This window comes from Moschus berezovskii, chromosome X (genome assembly GCF_049115385.1).
Source record: "Moschus berezovskii isolate FMDL1 chromosome X, NW_MosBer_1.0, whole genome shotgun sequence".
Classification (NCBI taxonomy): domain Eukaryota; kingdom Metazoa; phylum Chordata; class Mammalia; order Artiodactyla; family Moschidae; genus Moschus; species Moschus berezovskii.
The window spans coordinates 114,988,254-115,009,085 of NC_142488.1; the positions used below are offsets into that span (position 1 = coordinate 114,988,254).

The window sequence follows — 20,832 nt, forward strand, 5'->3', positions numbered from 1 at the left end:
ACAATATATGCCAGACATGTGAACTAATGTACGTGAACACGTGTTCGTCTCTTTGAAAGGTTGCAAGTTGAAGATTCGTATGTTGGAGACTTACTGTACTGTGACTTTTGTAATTTCAAGGTCCATGTACCCACCTGCAGCTCAGGAACAATAGTTCCCCTCTCTGGACAGGATCCTCCAAATGATGTGAGCGGTGAGGGAAGCACAATAGGGTTTGGGCTGATAAAGCTGGAGATATCGCAGGATGGTGGATCTGACATAACTCTCTGCATGGTCACTTTCTCCACCACAATGAACTGGTTCCAAGGCAACCAGAGTGTCCTCTTCTCAGGTAGAAAAGGTGACCGGTCAAAGATTAAGACAACAGAAATACCACCGATGGCTACGAGGTCAAAGCTGAGAAGGAAAAGCAGAAAGTTTCAACTAAAATAAAATTAAAGTTAAAACAAAATAGGCAGTTTGAGTGCCCTTTCTTTCTTTGGGGATGCAAGTATATCCATTTTCCTTCTCTATTTTATTCCTTCTGTTTCATCTAACTACATATTCATTCCATGGAGACTTCTTTTCACTATCCAGTAGATTTCTGAGAAAAAATTCCATATCACCCGTTGCTATTCACCCAGGATTTTTAAACCAATTTTAATGCTGTCTTAAACAAAATCACTGCATGTATTTCTGCAGAGTCAAATCAAACATCCTTGTTCCTCCCTGTGCTAGAGAGAATGGAAAGATGACCACTGAACGTTCACTAACATTTTACTATGCTGCATTATTCTTTAAAATTTCCTGTAATGTAACTCAATAAAAGTAAGGAGCCAAAAGGTTAAATACCTTGTTCACGGTCACAAACATAGTGCCAGAAACCTGATGGTGTCTTTGAGATGGCATTTGAAGAAAGACACCAGCTGAGGAAACTTGTTCAGTGCAATTGGCTTGAACAAGACCATCTGGCTGAACCCTCCACATCTGGCTACCCCCTGGCTTGAATCTACTTGAACTCTAGATATAGGATTTCTGGTTTTCTCTAGAATGCCTCTTCATTTCCTGTTGTAAAAAAGTCTGTAATGGACCCTGTCCATCTCCACTGACAACTCCTTCCATATTACTTGACAAAACGAGACTACCTCTTCTGTAAGTCCACCTCTAATGTGGTCTCTGAAATGACTCTTGAGTTGGAGAATAAAAGACTCAGATTTCAGTTCATTATGTACTAGATGGCTCTACCTTCCTGCTCTTTTATGTATAATGATGTCTTTGAGATAATGTATTTATCATTATATCATTATATCTTTAAAAGGTGCGTTCATCTTCTCCTGCGAGAACACCTAAATTGCAAGTAGCTGCTGAACAAACCATTGACAGGAGGATGTTGGAACCCACCAAAAAAAGATACGCCATGTCCAAGGACAGAGAAGCTGCAACGAGACAGTAGGAGGGTACGATCACATTAAAATCAAATCCCGTACCTGCCAGGTGGGCGACCCATAAACTGGAGAAAAATAATACCAAAGAAGTTCTCCCACTGTTGTGAAGGTTCTGGGCCCCACATCAGAACTTCCCAACCTGTGGATTTGGCAAAGGGACTGGGAATCCCCTGGGAGTCTGACATTGAAAGACAGTGGGATTTGATTATAAGACATCCACAGGACTGGGGAAACAGAGACTCTTGGAGGGCACAAACAAACCCTGTGCACAGCAAGACCCAGGGAAAGGAGCAGTGATCCCACAGGAAACTGAGCCAGACCTGTCTGTGAGTGTTTGGGGGTGTCCTGTGGAGGCATGGATCAGCAGTGGCCTGATGCAGGACAGGGGCACTAGCAGCAGCAGTCCTGGGAGGCACGTGTTGGCACAAGTCCTTTTGGAGGTCACCTCAGGCCAAACAACTAACAAGGAGGGCGCACAGCTTTACCCAATAGCAGAAAATTGGATTAAAGATTTACTGAGCATGGCCCTGCCCGCCAGAGCAAGACCCAGTTTTCCCCACAGCCACAGCCAGCCCCTCCCATCACAAAGCTTGTGCAAGCCTCTTATCCTCATCTATCAGAAGGCAGACAGAAGAAGCAAGAACTACAATCCTATGGCCTACAGAACGAAAACCACAATCACAGAAAGTTATCCTAAATGATCACATGAATGAGCCTTGTGTAACTCAATGAAGCTATGAGCCATGCCACGCAGGGCCACTCAAGGCACACAGGTCATGGTGGAGATTTCTGACAAATGTGGTCCACTGGAAAAGGGAATGGTGAACCACTCCAGCATTCTTGCCTTAAGACACCCATGAATAGTATGAAAAGGCAAGAAGATATGACACCAGGAGATGAGCCCACCAGGTCAGTAGGTGTCCAATATGTTAGTGGGGAATAGCAGAGAAATAGCTCCAGGAAGAATGAAGAGGCAGGGCCAAAATGGAAATGATGCTCGGTTGTGGATGTGTCTAGTGGTGAAAGTAAAGTCCGATGTTGTAAAGAACAATACTGCATAGGAATCAAGGTAAATTGGATGCGGTCAAACAGGTGATGTGAACACTGACATTTTAGGAATCAGTGAAATAAAATGGGCAGGAATGGGACAATTTAATTCAGATGACCATTATATCTACTATAAGAAGCTATTAGAAGAAACGGAGTAGCCCTCATAGTCAACAAAAGAGTCTGAAATGCAGTACTTGGGTGCAGTCTCAAAAATGACAGAATGAACTTGGTTCATTTCCAAGGCAAACCATTAAATACCACAGTAATCCAAGTCTATGTAGCAACCACTAATGTTGAAGAAGCTAAAGTTGAATAGTTCTGTGAAGACCTACAAGACATTCTAGAACTAACACCAAAAAAATATGTCTTTTTCATCATAGGGGATTAGAATGCAAAAGCTGGAAGTCAAGAGATAGGAGTAACAGGTAAATCTGGCCTTGTAGTACAAAATGAAGCAGGGCAAAGGCTAACAGAGTTTTGCCAAGAGAAAGCACTAGTCATAGCAAACACCCTCTTCCAACAACACAAGAGACAACTCTACACATGGACATCACCAGATGGTCAATACTGAAATCAGATTAATTATATTTTTTGCAGCTGAAGATGGAAAAGGTCTATACAGTCAGCGAAAAAAAAAAAAAAAAAAGACTTGGAGCTGATTGTGGCAGAGATCATCAGCTCCTTATTGCAAGATTCTGGCTTAAATTGAACAAAGTAGGGAAAACTACTAGACCATTCAGGTATGACCTAAATCAAATTCCTTATGATAATTCAGTGGAGGTGATGAATAGATTCAAGGGATTAGATCTGACAGAGTGCCTGAAGAACTATGGACAGAGGTTTATAACACTGTATAGGAGGCAATAACCAAAACCACTCCAAAGAAAAAGAAATGCAGTAAGGTAAAATGGTTGCCTGAGGAGGTCTTACAAATAGCTGAGAAAAGAAGTGAAAGGCAAAGGAGAAAGGGAAAGATATACCCAACTGAATGCAGAGTTCCAAAGTACAGCAAGGAGAGATGAGAAAACCTTCTTAAGTGAACAATGAAAGAAATAGAGGAAAACAATAGAAATGGGAAAAACTAGAAATTGCTTCAGGAAATTGAAGATACCAAGGGAATATTTCATGGAAGGATGGGCTCAATAAAAGACAGAAAAGGTATGGACATAACAGAAGCAGAAGAGACTAAGAAGAGGTGGCAAGAATACACAGAAGAACTATATAAAAAAGGACTTAATGACCCGCATAACCACCATGGTGTGATCACTCACCTAGAGACAGACATCCTGGAATGTGAAGTTAAGTGGGCCTTAGGAAGCATTACTATGAACAAGGCTAGTGGAGGTGATGGAATTCCAGTTGAACTATTTCAAATCCTAAAAGATGATGCTGTGAAAGTGCTGCACTCAATATGCCAGCAAATTTGGAAAACTCAGCAGTGGCCACAGGACTGGAAAAGGTCAGTTTTCATTCCAATCCCAAAGAAGGGCAGTGCCAAAAAACATACAAACTATCACACAATTTCACTCATTTCACATGCTAGCAAGGTAATGCTCAAAATCTTTCAAGCTATGCTTCAGCAGTATATGAACTGAGAACTTCCAGGTGTTCAAGCTGGATTTAGAAAAGGCAGAGGAAGCAGAGATCAAATTGCCAACATTCACTAGATCATAGAGAAAGCAAGGGAATTCCAGAAAAACATCTACTTCTGCTTCATTGACTACATTAAGCCTCTGACTGTGTGGATCATAATAAACTGTGGAAAATTCTTAGAGAGGTGGGAATACCAGACCACCTGACCGATCTCCTGAGAGACCTGTATATAGGTCAAGAAGCAACAGTTAGAACTGGAAATGGAACAATGGACTGGTTCAAAATTGGGAAAGGAGTGCATCAAGGCTGTATATTGTTACTTATTTATCTTCTACTCTTGAGAGTCCCTTGGACTGCAAGGAGATCCAACCAGTCCATTCTAAAGGAGATCAGTCCTGGGTGTTCATTGGAATGACTGATGCTAAAGCTGAGACTCTAATACTTTGGCCACCTCATGCGAAGAGTTGGCTTACTGGAAAAGACTCTGATGCTGGGAGGGATTGGGGGCAGGAGGAGAAGGGGACGACGGAGAATGAGATGTCTGGATGGCATCACTGACTCAGTGGACATGAGTTTGAGTGAACTCCGGGAGTTGGTGATGGACAGGGAGGTCTGGTGTGCTGTGATTCATGAGGTCACAAAGAGTTGGACATGACTGAGTGACTGAACTGAACTGAACTGATGCAGAGTACATTATATGAAATGCTGAGTTGGATGAATCACAAGCTGGAATCAAGACTGCCAAGAGAAATACCAACAACCTCAGATATGCAGATGATACCACTCTAATGGTAGAAAGTGAAGAGGAACTAAAGAGCCTCTTGAAGAGGGTTAAAGAGGAGAGTGAAAAAGCTGGCTTAAAACTCAACATTTAAAAAATTACGATCATAGCATCTGGTCCTGGAGAAGGCAATGGCAACCCACTCCAGTGTTCTTGCCTGGAGAATCCCAGGGACGGGGGAGCCTGGTAGGCTGCCGTCTACTGAGTCGTACAGAGTCGGACACGACTGAAGCGACAGCAACAGCAGCAGCATCTGGTCCCATCACTTCATGGTAAATGGGGAAAAAATGGAAACAGTAGAAGATTTTCTTTTTTTTTGTTCCAAAATCACTGCAGATGGTGACTGCAGCCATGAAATTAAAAGACGCTTGCTCCTTGGAAGAAAAGCTATGACAAACCTAGACTGTGTTAAAAAGCAGAGACATCACTTTGCTGACAAAGGTCCTTATAGTCAAAGCTATGGTCTTTCCAGTAGTCATGTACAGATGTGAGAAGGTGGAACACCTAAGAACTGATGCTTTCAAACTGTGGTGCTGGAGCAGACTCTTGAGAGTCCCTTGGACAGCAAGATCAAACCAGTCAATCCTAAAGGAAATCAACCCTGAACATTCATTAGAAGGAATGATGCTAAAGCTGAAGTTCCAATACTTTGGCCACCTGATGCAAACAGCAGACTCATTGGAAAAGATCCTGATGCTTGGAAAGGTTGAGGGCAGGAGGAGAAGGGGACTACAGAGGATGAGATGGTTGGATGCCACCACTGACTCCATGGACATGAGTTTGAGCAAACTCCAGGAGATAGTGAAAGACAGGGAAGCCTGGCATGCTGCAGTCCATTGGGTTACAAAGAGTAGGACACAATTTATGGAGTAAACAACAACAACATATTTTAAAAATGAATAAAGGGCAATGGGATTCTCCTTAATAGTCAAAGCAACTTACATCCACAGGAGAGAGATATAAGCAATTCTTTGTGTTAAAAAAAAAACAAAAACACAAAACTTTCTTAAAACACTTTGCAATGGTAAAATGCCCTGATAGGGAATCAGACTTAATTATGCATATCTCACCACTCCCTTCATATGACATTTATTTTATTATAGTTTTACCAATTGTGTCCTGTTGCAGAAGTCTTTCAGATAAAGATAAGTGGACAGTAAAAAAAGGATAGCTAATACTGTATTTTTTATTGTTGCTTTTTCAGTCAAGTTGCTGTAATATTAAGGCAGTTTCCAAAAAGAGGATTTGAAGAACTGCATTAGCTATAGAAAATAATCTAGGTTTGAACTAAAAAAAGAAAACCCCAAATGGCTTATGGTTTAAGACAGAGAGGCTGAATTCATGATAATACACGAGCAGTTTAAGGCAAGCATAGTGGGGGAAAATCCTACATTACTTGGCAAGAGACCTTTTCTCTGGTTCACATTCTACATTGATTTAAGTGTGTCCTTGGGCAAGTTTATTTGCTTCACCCAAACCTCAGCTCTTGACTCCTTAAAATTGAACTGCTGATTTATTTGAAAACAAAAACAAATGCAAACACAAAACCAAAATAAGCTATCCAGACAAGAACATATATACCTGAGAATTATTCTCTACTTCTAGAAAGACAAAGTAGAGAGGGCAGGCTTCTTATTTTGTAGAAAAATGTGGTTTTGGCTTCATACACACCTGGGGTTTTATCCTGGCTCTGCCATGTTAACTTTGTGTCTTTGGGCTAATTATTTAACCTTCAGGAGCTTCAGTTTCCTCCTGAGTAAAATGGGTTAATATGGTCTATCACTCAGCTACTATTGCAAGTGAGCAAATGAGATAAAGACTTCAGGGCCAAGCTTATAGTAGGGACTTAACAAATATTAACTTTCTTCGCAAATCAGATACTTTGCCCTATTAAATTTACAGATGTCTTCTCTTGTAGTTCAAATGAACTCGAGGCCAGTTTTTTTTTATTATTATCTTTATAAGCAGATAATGATTTTTAAGCTTTCCTGGTAACTGCCCCTAGGTGTCCTGTGTTGCGTTAGTCTGATGTGTCAATTTGGTTGGGCTCTAGTACCCAGTTATTTAATCAAACACTAATCTAGGTGTTGCTGTGAAGGTATATTGTAGATGTGGTTAATATCTACAATTAGCTGACTTTAAGTAAAGAGGATTACCCTTGATAATGTGGAAGGGCCTCATCCAATTAGTTGAAAGAGCAAAACTAAAGTTTCTCCGAGGAAGAAGGAATTCTGCCTCAAGACTGTAGAGCAGCATCTACTCCTTGCCAAGAGATTCCAGTTTGCTAGTGTATCCTACGGAGAAGGAAATGGCAACCCACTCCAGTATTCTTTCCTGGAGAAACCCAGGGACAGAGGAGCCTGGTGGGCTGCTGTCTATGGGGTTTCACAGAGTCGGACACAACTCAAGCGACTTAGCAGCAGCAGCAGCAGCAGCAGCAGTGTATCCTACAATTTTTGGACTTGCCAATCCCCACAATCACATTGCAATTTCTTGAAACACTCTCTTCCTCTCCCTATATGCAGCTAACCCTTGAATGATGTGGGGGTTAGGCTCTCCCCAAGAACAGCTGAAAATTCACTTATAACTTTACAGTTGGCCCTCTATATCTGAAGTTTCACATTCATGGAGTCAATCAACTGCAAATCATGTAGTATGATAATGCATATGTATCAAAAAAAATCTGTATATGGACCCATGCAGTTCAATCCCATGTTGTTCAAGGGCCAACTGTATTGTGTATATATATGTGTGTGTGTGTGTGTGTGTATACAATTCTGAACTGTGGGGCTGGCGAAGAGTTTTGAGAGTCCTTTGGACTGCAAGGAAATCAAACCAGTCCATCCTAAAGAAAATCAACCCTGAATATTTATTGGAAAGACTGATGCTGAAGCTCCAACACTTTGGCCACCTGATGCAAAGAGCCAACTTGTTGGAAAAGACTCTGATGGCTGGGAAAGATCGAAGTCAAAAGGAGAAGTGGGTGGCAGAGGATGAGATGGTTAGATAGCATCACTGATGCAATGGATGTGAATTTGAGCAAACTCTGGGAGATAGTGGAGGACAGAGGAGCCTGGAGTGCTGCAGTTTATGGGGTCGCAAAGAGTTGGGCACAACTTAGCGACTGAATGACAACAAATATATACATCTACATATATATGTCCATATATGCATGTGCACACACACAGAGATTCTGTTTCTCCTCTTCCCACCTAGATATTACATATAATAATCACTGTCTATAGCTAACACTACTGCAAGACCCAGTAGAATGCTCTGTGAATAATTCATTCCTTTGGGGTTCCCCCATCACAAATGGTCTCCATTGGCATGGGTCATTAAGAACAAGTTATAAAGTCATGTGACAGTGAGCATAAAACACCGAAGGGAAAGGACATATTTGTTTGGAGACTGTTGTCAATCTACAATAAGACTAGTCCTATCCATAGGTAGAAGACTCCTGTGGCTTATGTAAAATGTTTATGTCTGCCTTACGGTATCCAAAAATGAACAAACTCTTACCTTGAGGGGAATCAGAGGAAACCCTTTCTTCATCTTCCAAAGTCTTCCAAACAAAATTCTCAAGACCTTTAATGTTCCCAAGAATCTTCTAAGAATGTCACCTCTTCACCTATTTTGTTTATCACTGGCTGAACTATTTATATGAGAACCTGTTATGTATCTAAGTTGAGTGTGGCAAATCACAAAAGATAAGAGCCAGATTCCTTGGGTTAAACTTTTGGCTCTGTCCTTATTAGCTGTGTTAATTTGGATAAGTTTCCTCCTCTGCAAAATAGGGAGGATGATAATAATGATTCCTGCCTCATAAAGCTGTTGTGAAGGGGAAATAGAATAACATGTATGACAAAGAATACAGTAGATACTGGTACATATTCATCTTTCCTTTAGAATTGCTGTTTTTCATTTTCTGCTACTCTGGCCTTTCCTAATCTGCATAGGAGATCTCTTCTTACTTTTAGAGACCACCCATCTTCCACTCCTATCCTTCCTTCTGCTTCACTTTGTTCCTATGACCTGGACTTTTCCTATTTCCTAGGGAAAGTTGTCAATTAGTTCTACAGTCCCAATAACACATCTACATGTAACAGGGACTTTGAAAGAGTCGGTGTGTTAACCCAAAGCAGTGATACCATTGGTGGGAACAACAGGCACAGTGGCAGACAGGTGAGATTGACATGTGGAGGCAGAAAGCCAGAACTTTTCAGCACCTTGCATATCACAGACTGTCTCAGTTCAGTTCAGTTCAGTCGCTCAGTCGTGTCCGACTCTTTGCGACCCCATGAATCACTACTAGGTAACTAAATGCTAACCTCAACCTTTCTACAATCCTTTTGCCTTCAGGCATATAGAAGGTTCCTGAGTTACATGGGTTTGACTTTTTCAACCTGATGATGGTGCAAAAGCAATATGCATTCAGCAGAAACCATACTTTGATCTTTTCCTGAGCTAGCGATATGGGATAGAAACTCTCTCGTGATGCTGGGCAGTGCTGTGAGCTGCAGCTCTGTTGGTCACATGATTTTGAGGGTAAATAACCATTTGCTTACAACTCTTCTGTACCCACACAACCAGTCTGTTTTTCACTTTCAGTGCCATATTCAATCAATTACATGAAATATTCAACACTATTCTAACAGGCTTCATGTTACATAAATATTGCCCAACTGTAAGCTAATCGAAATGTTCTGAGCACATTTAAGGAAGTCTAGGCTGTCTGAGGAGGCCTTACAAATAGCTGTGAAAAGAAGAGAAGCGAAAAGCAAAGGAGAAAAGGAAAGATATAAGCATCTGAATGCAGAGTTCCAAAGAATAGCAAGGAGAGATAAGAAAGCCTTCCTCAGCGATCAATGCAAAGAAATAGAGGAAAACAACAGAATAGGAAAAACAAAAGATCTCTTCAAGAAAATTAGAGATTCCAAGGGAACATTTCATGCAAAGATGGGCTCGATAAAGGACAGAAATGGTATGGACCTAACAGAAGCAGAAGATATTAAGAAGAGGTAGCAACAATACACAGAAGAACTGTACAAAAAAGATCTTCACACCAAGATAGTCACGATAACGTGATCACTGACCTAGAGCCAGACATCTTGGAATGTGAAGTCTAGTGGGCCTTACAAAGCATCACTATGAACAAAGCTAGTGGAGGTGATGGAATTCCAGTTGAGCTATTTCAAATCTTGAAAGATGATACTGTGAAAGTGCTGCACTCAATATGCCAGCAAATTTGGAAAACTCAGCAGTGGCCACAGGACTGGAAAAGGTCAGTCTTCATTCCAATCCCAAAGAAAGGCAATGCCAAAGAATGCTCAAACTACCGCACAATTGCACTCATCTCACACGCTAGTAAAGTCATGCTCAAAATTCTCTAGGCCAGGCTTCAGCAATATATGAACCATGAACTCCCAGATGTTCAAGCAGGTTTTAGAAAAGGCAGAGGAACCAGAGATCAAATTGCCAACATCCACTGGATCATGGAGAAAGCCAGAGAGTTTCAGAAAAACATCTATTTCTGCTTCATTGACTATGCCAAAGCCTTTGACTGTGTGGATCACAATCAACTATGGAAAATTCTGAAAGCGATGGGAATCCCAGACCACCTGACCTGCCTCTTGAGAAACCTGTATGCAGGTCAGGAAGCAACAGTCAGAACTGTACATGGAACAACAGACTGGTTCCAAATAGGAAAAGGAGTACGTCAAGGCTGTATATTGTCACCTTGCTTATTTACCTTCTATGCAGAGTACATCATGAGGAACGCTGGGCTGGAAGAAGCACAAGCTAGAATCAAGATTGCCGGGAGAAATATCAATAACTTCAGATATGCAGATGACACTACTCTTATGGCAGAAAGTGAAGAGGAACTCAAAAGCCTCTTGATGAAAGTGAAAGAGGAGAGTGAAAAGGTTGGCTTGAAGCTCAACATTCAGAAAACAAAGATCATGGCATCTGGTACTATCATTTCATGGGAAATAGATGGAAAAACAGTGGAAACAGCGTCAGACTTTATTTTGGGGGGCTCCAAAATCACTGCAGATGGTGATTGCAGCCATGAAATTAAAAGACACTTACTCCTTGGAAGGAAAGTTATGACCAACCTTGATAGCATATTAAAAAGCAGAGACATTACTTTGCCAACAAAGGTCCGTCTAGTCAAGGCTATGGTTTTTCCCGTGGTCATGTATGGATGTGAGAGTTGGACTGTGAAGAAAGCTGATGGCCGAAGAATTGATGCTTTTGAACTGTGGTGTTGGAGAAGACTCTTGAGAGTCCCTTGGACTGCAAGGAGGTCAAACCAGTCCTTTCTAAAGGAGATCAATCCTGGGTGTTCATTGGAAGGACTGATGCTAAAGCTGAAACTGCAATACTTTGGCCACCTCATGCGACGAGTTGACTCACTGGAAAAGACTCTGATGCTGGGAAAGGTTGGGGGCGGGAGGAGAAGGGGATGACAGAGAATGAGGTGGCTGGATGGCATCACCGACTCTGTGGACATGAGTTTGAGTGAACTCCGGGAGTTGGTGATGGACAGGGAGGCCTGGCGTGCTGTGATTCATGGGGTCGCGGAGAGTCGGACACGACTGAGCTACTGAACTGAACTGAGGCTAAGCTGTGATGTTCAGTAAGTTAGGTGTATTAAATGCATTTTCAACTTAAAATACTTTCAACTTATGATGGGTTTATTGGGATGTAAGCCCATTACAAATTGAGGAAGAGCTATAGTTTCCCTATGATATTCTACTTTTGAAATGTATATAACTCAGTCTGAGGTAGCAACCAGCAGAGACACCTAAATGGAAACTCTCATCACTTTGTCATTTTATGTCCAAGAGACGACAGTGGGACAGTATGGTTGGCATTTGGGGCACATATTTTGAGTCTTTACACCCTTAGTGGAGCCTGAGGGAAGAGTTACTGCCAGAGGGGACTCTGACTAGAATCTGCCATCTATATAAACCTAGTTCTCACAGTGAACTCGAAGGAGGAAGGTCTTGGAATTTTACTTAAGACTGAAACCACAAAAATAACAACACAAATGGTCCCTCTTTAATGCTTTCTGTAAACTGGAAACAAATTTATAGTCTTTTTAGACATCACATTTCTTTTAAGTTCTTGTCTGAATATCAAATAATTCATTGAAACCTTTATATACTAGCTAAAACACTGAGGCCCCATCATTTCTCCATGGGAAGCCAAATGTCCCTGAAGGCATATTCTATTTAAAGAAATGATCTCCATTTCTAAATTTCTGGCACATGGTTGAAATGCTGGAGAGGGAGAGACCAGCTTTGTGTACCAGCTACTGGTGCATGAACTACCAAAATTCCATCATTCAATCTAACTGAGAGAAAAGTCCATTTGAATTAGTAGAGAGCTCTGATTATAGAATATTTGAATGGAAATATAGTTTTATATTGCATATATATGTGTGTGTGTATATAGATATATATATTCAGACTAGCTGCTCCCAGAGTAGTTCTGCTGAGCTTGTTATAATGAATAGATGGCTCATTAATAATTAGCAGTACAATTTACATCCAAATAATTCATATAATTTCCTAAAGTCTTAAATACAATTTTTCTTAAGTAGGTTAAAACTCTTCCTGACTATTTCTCTAACTATTTCTATAAGCCTTTTTTTGAGAGGCAGTTGAAAAGATAAATTCAGCATAGCCCATGTTGAACCATTAACAATTCTGAAGTGGTTAGGACTAAAAATAAAGTTTGACTTTAGGTTCTTGAAATGAGATAAGTCTCTCACACTGTGATAAAGCTTCAAAGCAACAGGTCTCTTTATGTGAGTACTGAAGCGACTTGTTATGAGTAGGGCATTTTAAGGGTAGTCCCTGGAGACTAGGGTACCTCAAAGTCATCATTACAGTGTTCCTGAGAATCATAAATAGGTATCTTTAAGCTGGTCACACAGGCCTATCGACAAATATTCTGAATAAACATCTACCTAAATGATGGCAACAAAAATGTTTTTGTGAACAAATCCTTTTCCAGGGGGAGAAGATTTAACTAGTGGTCTTGCTTCCCAGGTCTCAGAGAACCTGGGGAAGCCCTTAGAGAGCAGCTTGCTGATTGGTGCTTAAGGTTAATCACTATGGTTACATGGACATCAAGGGGAATTGATTAAGCTGCCCATGCTCATTGATCCAGTACAGCCACTAGTAAAATAGACAGGACACATTTTTTTTTTAAATGTCTTAATGTGGTTGAATTGTATACCTTTGGAATAAACCTTTTGGACAGCTTTATTTCAGAACTATATTGAGACTATCGTGGAAGAACAGCCTATGTGTACAATACTTTATTATCTGCATCATCTCACTGGATTTTGATGCTGGATTTATAAATGGAACTAGATAAAGGCTAGAAAACTTTCCAAATGGCTAGGGTTTCAAGAAGACTTGAGAGTAATAGTGCAGGTTTAGAAGAGAAATTTGGTTTGATTTAGATGGGGAATAGAGGAAATAGCACCAATGACTTTTAGATACATCATAGGCTTATGAAGCCTGCATCATTTGAGCGCTGGTTTGACTCATGGCTAGAAGTCAGTATTGGGCCCTCACAGTGATCAGAAACAACATTGACCTACCTTCCATCTTGCCGGCTGATGGTAAATCCATAATCACTGTGGTGCAAGAAACTAACATTCACCCCTACTAGAGGGGTTCCATCTATAGCCGCCACTTGGCCTCGAATCACACAAGCACGCCTGCAACACAAGATGAAAGACAAATATAAAAGCATGCTGAAACTAGATTCTAGAAGCCAAGTTGGAGAAACTACAGAAAACACAGTTAAGCATAACAAAGAAAACAATAATTTCACCAATGGGTAGTCACTTATAATATTTTGGTGAGGGTGTGCATATCTTTTTTACCAATATAAATTGGGATTATACTTGGCATAGTTCTGAATCCTGATATTTTAATGTTGATAGTAGATCATTAGGGCTTCCTGGGTAGCTCAGCTGGTAAAGAATCTGCCTTTACCAGGAGATCCGCCTTTACAATGCAGGAGACCCCAGTTCGATTCCTGGGTCGGGAAGATCCTCTGGAGAAAGGATAGGCAACCCACCCCAATATTCTTGGGCTTCCCTGGTGGCTCAGATGGTAAAGAATCGCCTGCAATGCGGGAGACCTGGGCTTGATCTCTGGGTTGAGAAAATCTCCTGGAGGAGGGCATGGCAATCCACTCCATTACACTTGCCTGGAGAATCCCCATGGATAGAGCAGCCTGGTGGGCTACAGTCCATAGAGTCGCAATGAGTCGGACACAACTCAGCAACTAAACACAGCGGAAGGTATATTATTAACGTTGTCCAATATAATTAGAAATTCCTTAATATATCATTTTGTTATTATATGATATAGCCCTAAAACAGTATTTCTTGTTTAATACAGCCCCTGTTTTAGGATATTTAGTTGTTTCTTATTTTTTCTACATTGAGTTTCTTATTATTTCCTTGGGAGGTAGTCCTAGTTGTGGAAAGATACTTTTCTCTTATTAAAATTAATAAAAACTAAAATTAGTTAATACCTAAATACACTGTAGATATGATTAAAGTCCCTGCTGACCACCCCCCTCCTGTTGTTCCTAGTCTTTTCCCCAGAGGCAATCATCAGTAACATTGTGTTGAGTGCATTTTCTATGTATTTATATACATAGGTGTGAACATTTTTTAGGCCCTAAATACATATTGCCAAATTGTTTTTATTGGAAAAATAATTTTAACAAAGCAGACTTAATTGGATGAATTTTAACATTTAAATTGTCCCTGGCGATATATGGACCCTGTTTCTCTGACCTGAGTGAAATGAAATATTTCAGGAGATTTTCCCTTTGAACAAATGAGTTTCATCCTTGCCAAATAGGGGGACTCCATTAGACTAGCCCTTAATAGTGCTGGCCCCCAGGGACCCAGTCCACTAAAACAAGTAGACTTTCAGGTCTAGCCTGGCCAACAAGTTGTAACAAAGTTTAGGAGCTTGGCAGTTAAGAAGAGGGCTCATGGGCAACCCACAAGCATGGAGTATTCACTTCTCTGTCATTACCAGGGCAGTGGGGAGGAAGAAGTCTCTAGAATGTGCATCTTATAGCTGGAGCTAGTAGGGTTGAAGAAGGTTGGGCAAGAGCAATGATTTTTTCCTAGGGCATCAATATAATTTTTTTTTCACAAAGCGAAATTCAGGGTATCCAGGCAAGCTCAATCTTGGATTAAAAGGGGCCATATTATTTGGGCAAACATGACTTTTCCAAAGTAATCATAATAATTTCACCCTGGTATTATATATTCTTTGAATCAGCAAATCAAGACAATGCATCTAAAAGCTCTCGGCCACAAAAGCTCATTCAAGAGAGAAAAAAATACCCCGAGAAAGCAAAGGACGATTACCAGCCAAAGCTTGTGTTATATGTTAGAGCCAATAAACATCACTATTAAAATATTGCAATCAGAGGAACTGGTATAGAAGTTATACTAATAGGATGCTTCCTGCATCATCTAAAGCTTTCCCCCAATGCAAACTATAAGCCACTAAATACAGCACAAAGCTAAGCAGGGCTTCCCAGGTGGCTCAGTGGTAAAAAATCTGCCTGCCAATGCAGGAGATGCAGGTTTGATGCCTGGGTCACGAAGATCCCCTGGAGGAGGGCATGGCACCCCACTCCAGTGTTCTTGTCTGGGAAAAACCATGGATAGAGGAGCCTGGTGGGCTACAGTCTATGGGGTTGCAAAGGAATCAGACATGACTTAGCAACTAAACAACAACAACAAAGTTAAGCTAGTATAATTGATGCTATTAGCGCTTTTATTGACCTCTTCAGGCCAACATTCCTAGTTCTGACCTGAATCAGTGACTTTCCTCTTTCCAGTGAGCTGCCCATCTTATGAATTCTGTAAATAATGATTCTGAATGGCATGCAAATGGAACATTGGCACTTGCTTTGCCTTATCTGATTCCTCTAGTTCCTTTTTGAGGAGATTTTGAAATTTTGAGATCTTGAAATCCCATTTTTTTCTAATAGAGAAGGCAGTTGAAAGGCACTGAATTCTGGATTTTGAATTAATTCTGATAGCTCTGGTCCCTGGTTTTAAGTCCAGTGTAATAAGAAATGAAAAGAGAAGGATGTCTTTAGTTTTATACAGTAACCCTTTGAAAATCTTTACAAACCAAAATTTGACAAACTAGGTATAGATTAAGTAGAAACCAGCTGAGAAAATCTCCTGCAAACTACATACGGATTGGAGCCAGAGGGGCTGAGAATAGAGGTACGTTTGTGAGGCCACCTCCATTTGAAAATCAGTACAATGAACATTGGAGTACATGTGTCTCTTTCAATTCCAATGTTCATTGCAGCACTGTTTATAATAGCCAGGACATGGAAGCAACCTAGATGTCCATCTGCAGATGAATGGATAAGAAAGCTTTGGTACATATACACAATGGAGTATTTCTCAGCCATCAAAAAGAATGCATTTGAATCAGTTTTAATGAGGTGGATGAAATTGGAGCCAATTATACAGAGTGAAGTAAGCCAGAAAGAAGAACATCAATACCGTATATTAACGCATATATATGGAATTTAGAAAAATGGTAACCTGAACCCTGTATAAGAGACTGCAAAAGAGACATAGGCATTTAGAACAGTCTTTGGGACTCTGTGGGAGAGGGTGAAGGTGGAATGATTGGAGAGAATGGAATTGTAGCATGTATATTATCATAAGTGACCAGTCCAGGTTCGACGCATAAATTTTCCTCTGTTCATTTCTTTGCATTTGTGCTTTTTTAATAAAATTCTTTTTTAGATATAAAAAAAAATAAAATAACATAAAATGGATAATCAGCAAGGAAAAAAAAAAAAAAGAAAATCAGTACAGCATTGCCTCCTGAGTCTACGTGCTGATGGTTTTTTGGAGAGTGTGATGAGGGTATTTGTGAACTTGCCAAGGCTTTCCCAGTTAGCAAGGTGGGCTTCTCAGCAATGATGCCTTCCTAGGTGGTTGCTGATTCCCTATTGGCAAGACAATTCTACACTCGCTTTTTTTGTTTGTTCACATTAATCTATATAGTGTGTCTTCCCACAGCTGGACTAGGTTCAATTATTTTTGTTTTTATTTTGTCAAGTCTAGTTGACATTATTTGCCCATATTTTACGACAGACACAGGCCTGTCTGCTCTCTTTGCTGTTCTTTTATTTTCTGTACAGCTTATATTTATGAAGGATCCAGGCTGGTGAGTGAAAGTCTCATAAAAGTTATCATTATTCTGTGCATTTCTCTTCTATTCCTCTCTGCCTTCATTCTGTATCTCATTCTGAGTAGACTTGTCTTTTGACTCCTCTGCTCTTTAATATTCCTCATATTTTATGAAGCACACAGATTTGTGTGATAATGACTCATCAAAGTCATCATTATTCCAGACATTGTCTACCTGTTCTTCTTCTCATTCATTTCACTCTTCATCATTCATAAATAATGTGCAGACTTGTCTTTCAACTCCCCTACTTTTTTTATTCCTCATATTTTATGACCCACACGAACTTACAGCATATGATAAAGCCCCATAAAACTTATTATTCCACATTTATCAGCACTGAACTCTCTTTGTAATGTATTAGACTTTAAATGTTCTAAGATTCCCTGTATCTTGCTGCATTTGCTCCCATTATTTACACACTCCATGTCATCCGTTTTTCACAAGAATAACTCTTAGCTCTTTTTATTCCTGGATTACTAGTACTTACTATAATCTTTGGCCAAATCAGTCATCCTGCATCAGTATAAATTGTCTAAATTTCAGGACAGTATTAAAGCATTCTTTTTTAATTGGCAGTAATTTGGACTGGCACTGCAGGCAGAAACCTAGGAAAAAATCTTTTCAGGCAAACTCTCCATTTCAGAACGAATGCTCTTGAATCTGCTCACTTTCCCAGGTTGCTGCAGCTCCAGATGGCCCGTAGGGAACTCCAGATATACTCTTGGCAAATATAGTGTGTTGTGCCACTTCGTACAGCTCAACTGCCATTTTGTGCTCTCCCAGCTTCTAAACTCAATTTTCTTCATAATTGTGGACGGTAGCCTTGTATCTGTTTTATTTTTCCTGACTTACACAGCCACCAAAATGTAGTTTCTCCCTCATGTGTATAATCTGTTTGTGTATGCTTCTCATATCCAAGGCGGCCTGAATAATTCATCTTTTTCCTAGATTAGATCCTTGCTGAAGCAGTGAGGTGGGTATGCCTGGGGTCTGACTTTGGTAACCCCAGAATCCTACTTTCTGTGTTTTCTGTCCTGTGCATTGCATTGCCTCCGTGTTTCCTCTCCAGTTTCTTCAAAAACTGAAAGTGAAAGTGTTAGTTGCTCAGTTAAGTCTGACTCTTTGCGACCCCATGGACTGTAGCCTGCCAGCTCCTTTGTTCATGGGATCCTCCAAGCAAGAATACTGGAGTGGGTTGCCATTTCCTCCTCGAGGGGATCTTCCCGACTCCAGGATCGAATCCGTGTCTCCTGCACTGCAGGCAGATTCTTTACTGTCTCAGCCACCAGGGAAACCCCCAGCTTCTTCAAATCACCCTTTAAATGAGGCAGTCATCCTTGGCCTGTCCTTGGTCTGTTCTAAGGAAACGTTTTGAACTCTTAAATTTTTGCCACATGAAAACAACCCTCGATGTGAGTCCTAATCTTTCAAGGACCTTTTTCTGAAACTTTTTCAATTAAATAATACTCGGAACTCTTCTGAATCTTTGAAATGAGACACCAGAAATTACTGTCTGAACTGTCATGAAGCTGTCACTGCACATGTGCATAGCATGTATGTGCCCAGTGTGACTGTCTTCTGTGTTTTGTGTGTGTGTGTGTGTGTGTGTGTACTCTTAGAGGCAGGTGCTGCATGCTTTTCGTCTTTCCCTGGGGCTCTTGTTCTTTGATTCAGAGTTGAAGGAAGACTCTGCTTCAAACTTTAAAAACCTCTCCCTGCTGTCGTGGGTTACAGCAAGATAACTTGAACTTGGATGAACATGTCCAAAGTGACTTTAAAAACACGTATGGGGAAGATCACCCCTCACAAGTATCTCTTTTCTTGCTCTCTGGAGAATACAGACTGCTGCCAAGCTGTCTACCTGCTGTCACTATGCTAAAGCAGCAACCTCAAAGGAACTGCTTCTCCCTTTAACTAAATGCTGAATCCTCTAGATGTTGGGAGTTTGGTTTGAAGAACAGGGCATCTTGGGAAATTTAAGTCAGAATACACTTTACTGAGAGCCTTATTGAACTAACAAGCTGCTTGTTAGACAGTTCTGATGCAAAGGGTCTAATTCATTCTGTATTTGCTATTTTCGTGGCATAGTCAAATTATCCCTAGCCTTCAATAAACTCTGGGTTCCATTTTCCTTTTCCCTTATTTGTTGCCTTTTGTCTTCAATGTCAAATTTCCAATATTCATTCAACACCTCAGGCGAAAACATTAACCTCAAGCACAGAAGTTGGTTTGAAAAACAACGCTGAAAACTAAATTGCTGAAAGAAGATGTAATTTACTGCATTGTATTTCTGATTAAAATCTTTCATAAGGAAAATGAGGCTGAAGGGCTCGGGAAGTTAGAGCTATTTGCTTTTGCTGCCAGCAGGAGCATAATCAGCCTTTGAAGGGTAACGTCCCAAGTCAAGGACCTGGCCAGTGGGGGTTCCCGGCAGCAGGTGGGCAGGTGAGGTTGTTTTTTCCACAGGAACAGATGAAATCCTTTCCACAGCTGACAGCTCTGGTCAAGAGACAGCATTGTAAAGGGCTGGGCTGGGAGAGGCCACGTGGATCCTCTGCTCACTGGCATTGGAATCGTGCCTTGTAAATTCTTCTATGAGTTGTCAGTTGGCTCAAGTCTCCAAGGGACAGAAACCTGCTGCCTGTGAGGCATAGTTTAATGGTTCTCCTGACATCTTCTCCGCAGGCTTATTATATCGTAAGGTTCCACAGCTGTAGATTGTGTCATTTGGGCTAAATGACTGCTGCTTCTGGGGGGGCCCTCCTAGAACACGAATACCTCTGAGCGGTTGGGACAAAGGGCTAATGATGCCCTCGTATCCATGGCAGCACACAATGAATAAAGGATTTTATATTTGGGCTTCCCTGAGAGCTCAGTTGGTAAAGAATCTGCCCACAATGTGGGAGACCTGGGTTTGATTCCTGGGTTGGGAAGATTCCCTGGAGAAGGGAAAGGCTACCCACTCCAGTATTCTGGCCTGGAGAATCCCATGGACTGCATGGACTATAGTCCATGGGGTTGCAAAGAGTCGGACACTACTGAGCGACTTTCACTTTCATTTTTCTCAGCGCCAAATCCTTATTGCACATGTCATAGCCTATCTTGGATAGGAGTTATAGGTCTGTCTTTCTTATTAGATAGTCACTCCAGGGCAAGGACAGTGTGATTTTCTTCTGTGTCCTTCCTAGTGCCGTGTGTACATAGCTTGTGCTGAAGAAAGCTCCATCGAATTTCAGCTCAAATATCTTTATGTGAAGTTGCAAAATATTTCCAACCTATCCCACAGCACCACTTCAAGTGTTTCAGAGACCACTTTGAGGTTCCTGTGTGACAGATAGATGTCTTACAGTTCATTTATTAGAAGCCAGCAAGCCAGCATTCTCAATTGTGAATTATGACTTCATCATGAGGGTTTTGTTTGATAATTGACTACTTCAGGGAATTAAATAGTACCCCTGTGATTGGGAAGGATGAATGAATAGTCCTCCTCAAATACTTAATTTATGAACACTAACCCCATTTTTCCTTTATCTACAACCATGTAATTACAATTTGGTATTTCATAACTCACATACATTTGAAGGTTCTAATATTTGGGTATCTGGGGGTTTCCACATATCACATACTGATTTTTTGATATAAGTTATCTAAGCTGGTACAGCGCCATGAAAACATGTAATGTTACAGCATAAAC

The 20,832-nt window shown here is 40.8% G+C and overlaps 1 protein-coding gene across 1 annotated transcript in view; it reads right to left on the reverse strand.

Annotated features, from left to right (window-relative positions):
* TENM1 (teneurin transmembrane protein 1) overlaps positions 1 to 20,832 on the reverse strand; it is a 448,997-nt gene that overhangs the window by 154,689 nt on the left and 273,476 nt on the right. The window contains exons 13-14 of the mRNA XM_088834344.1: positions 13,472 to 13,591; positions 135 to 396 (exon numbers count right to left, since the gene is read on the reverse strand). Of these exons, the coding sequence (XP_088690470.1) occupies positions 135 to 396; positions 13,472 to 13,591 (382 nt within the window). The remainder of the gene's footprint in view (positions 1 to 134; positions 397 to 13,471; positions 13,592 to 20,832) is intronic.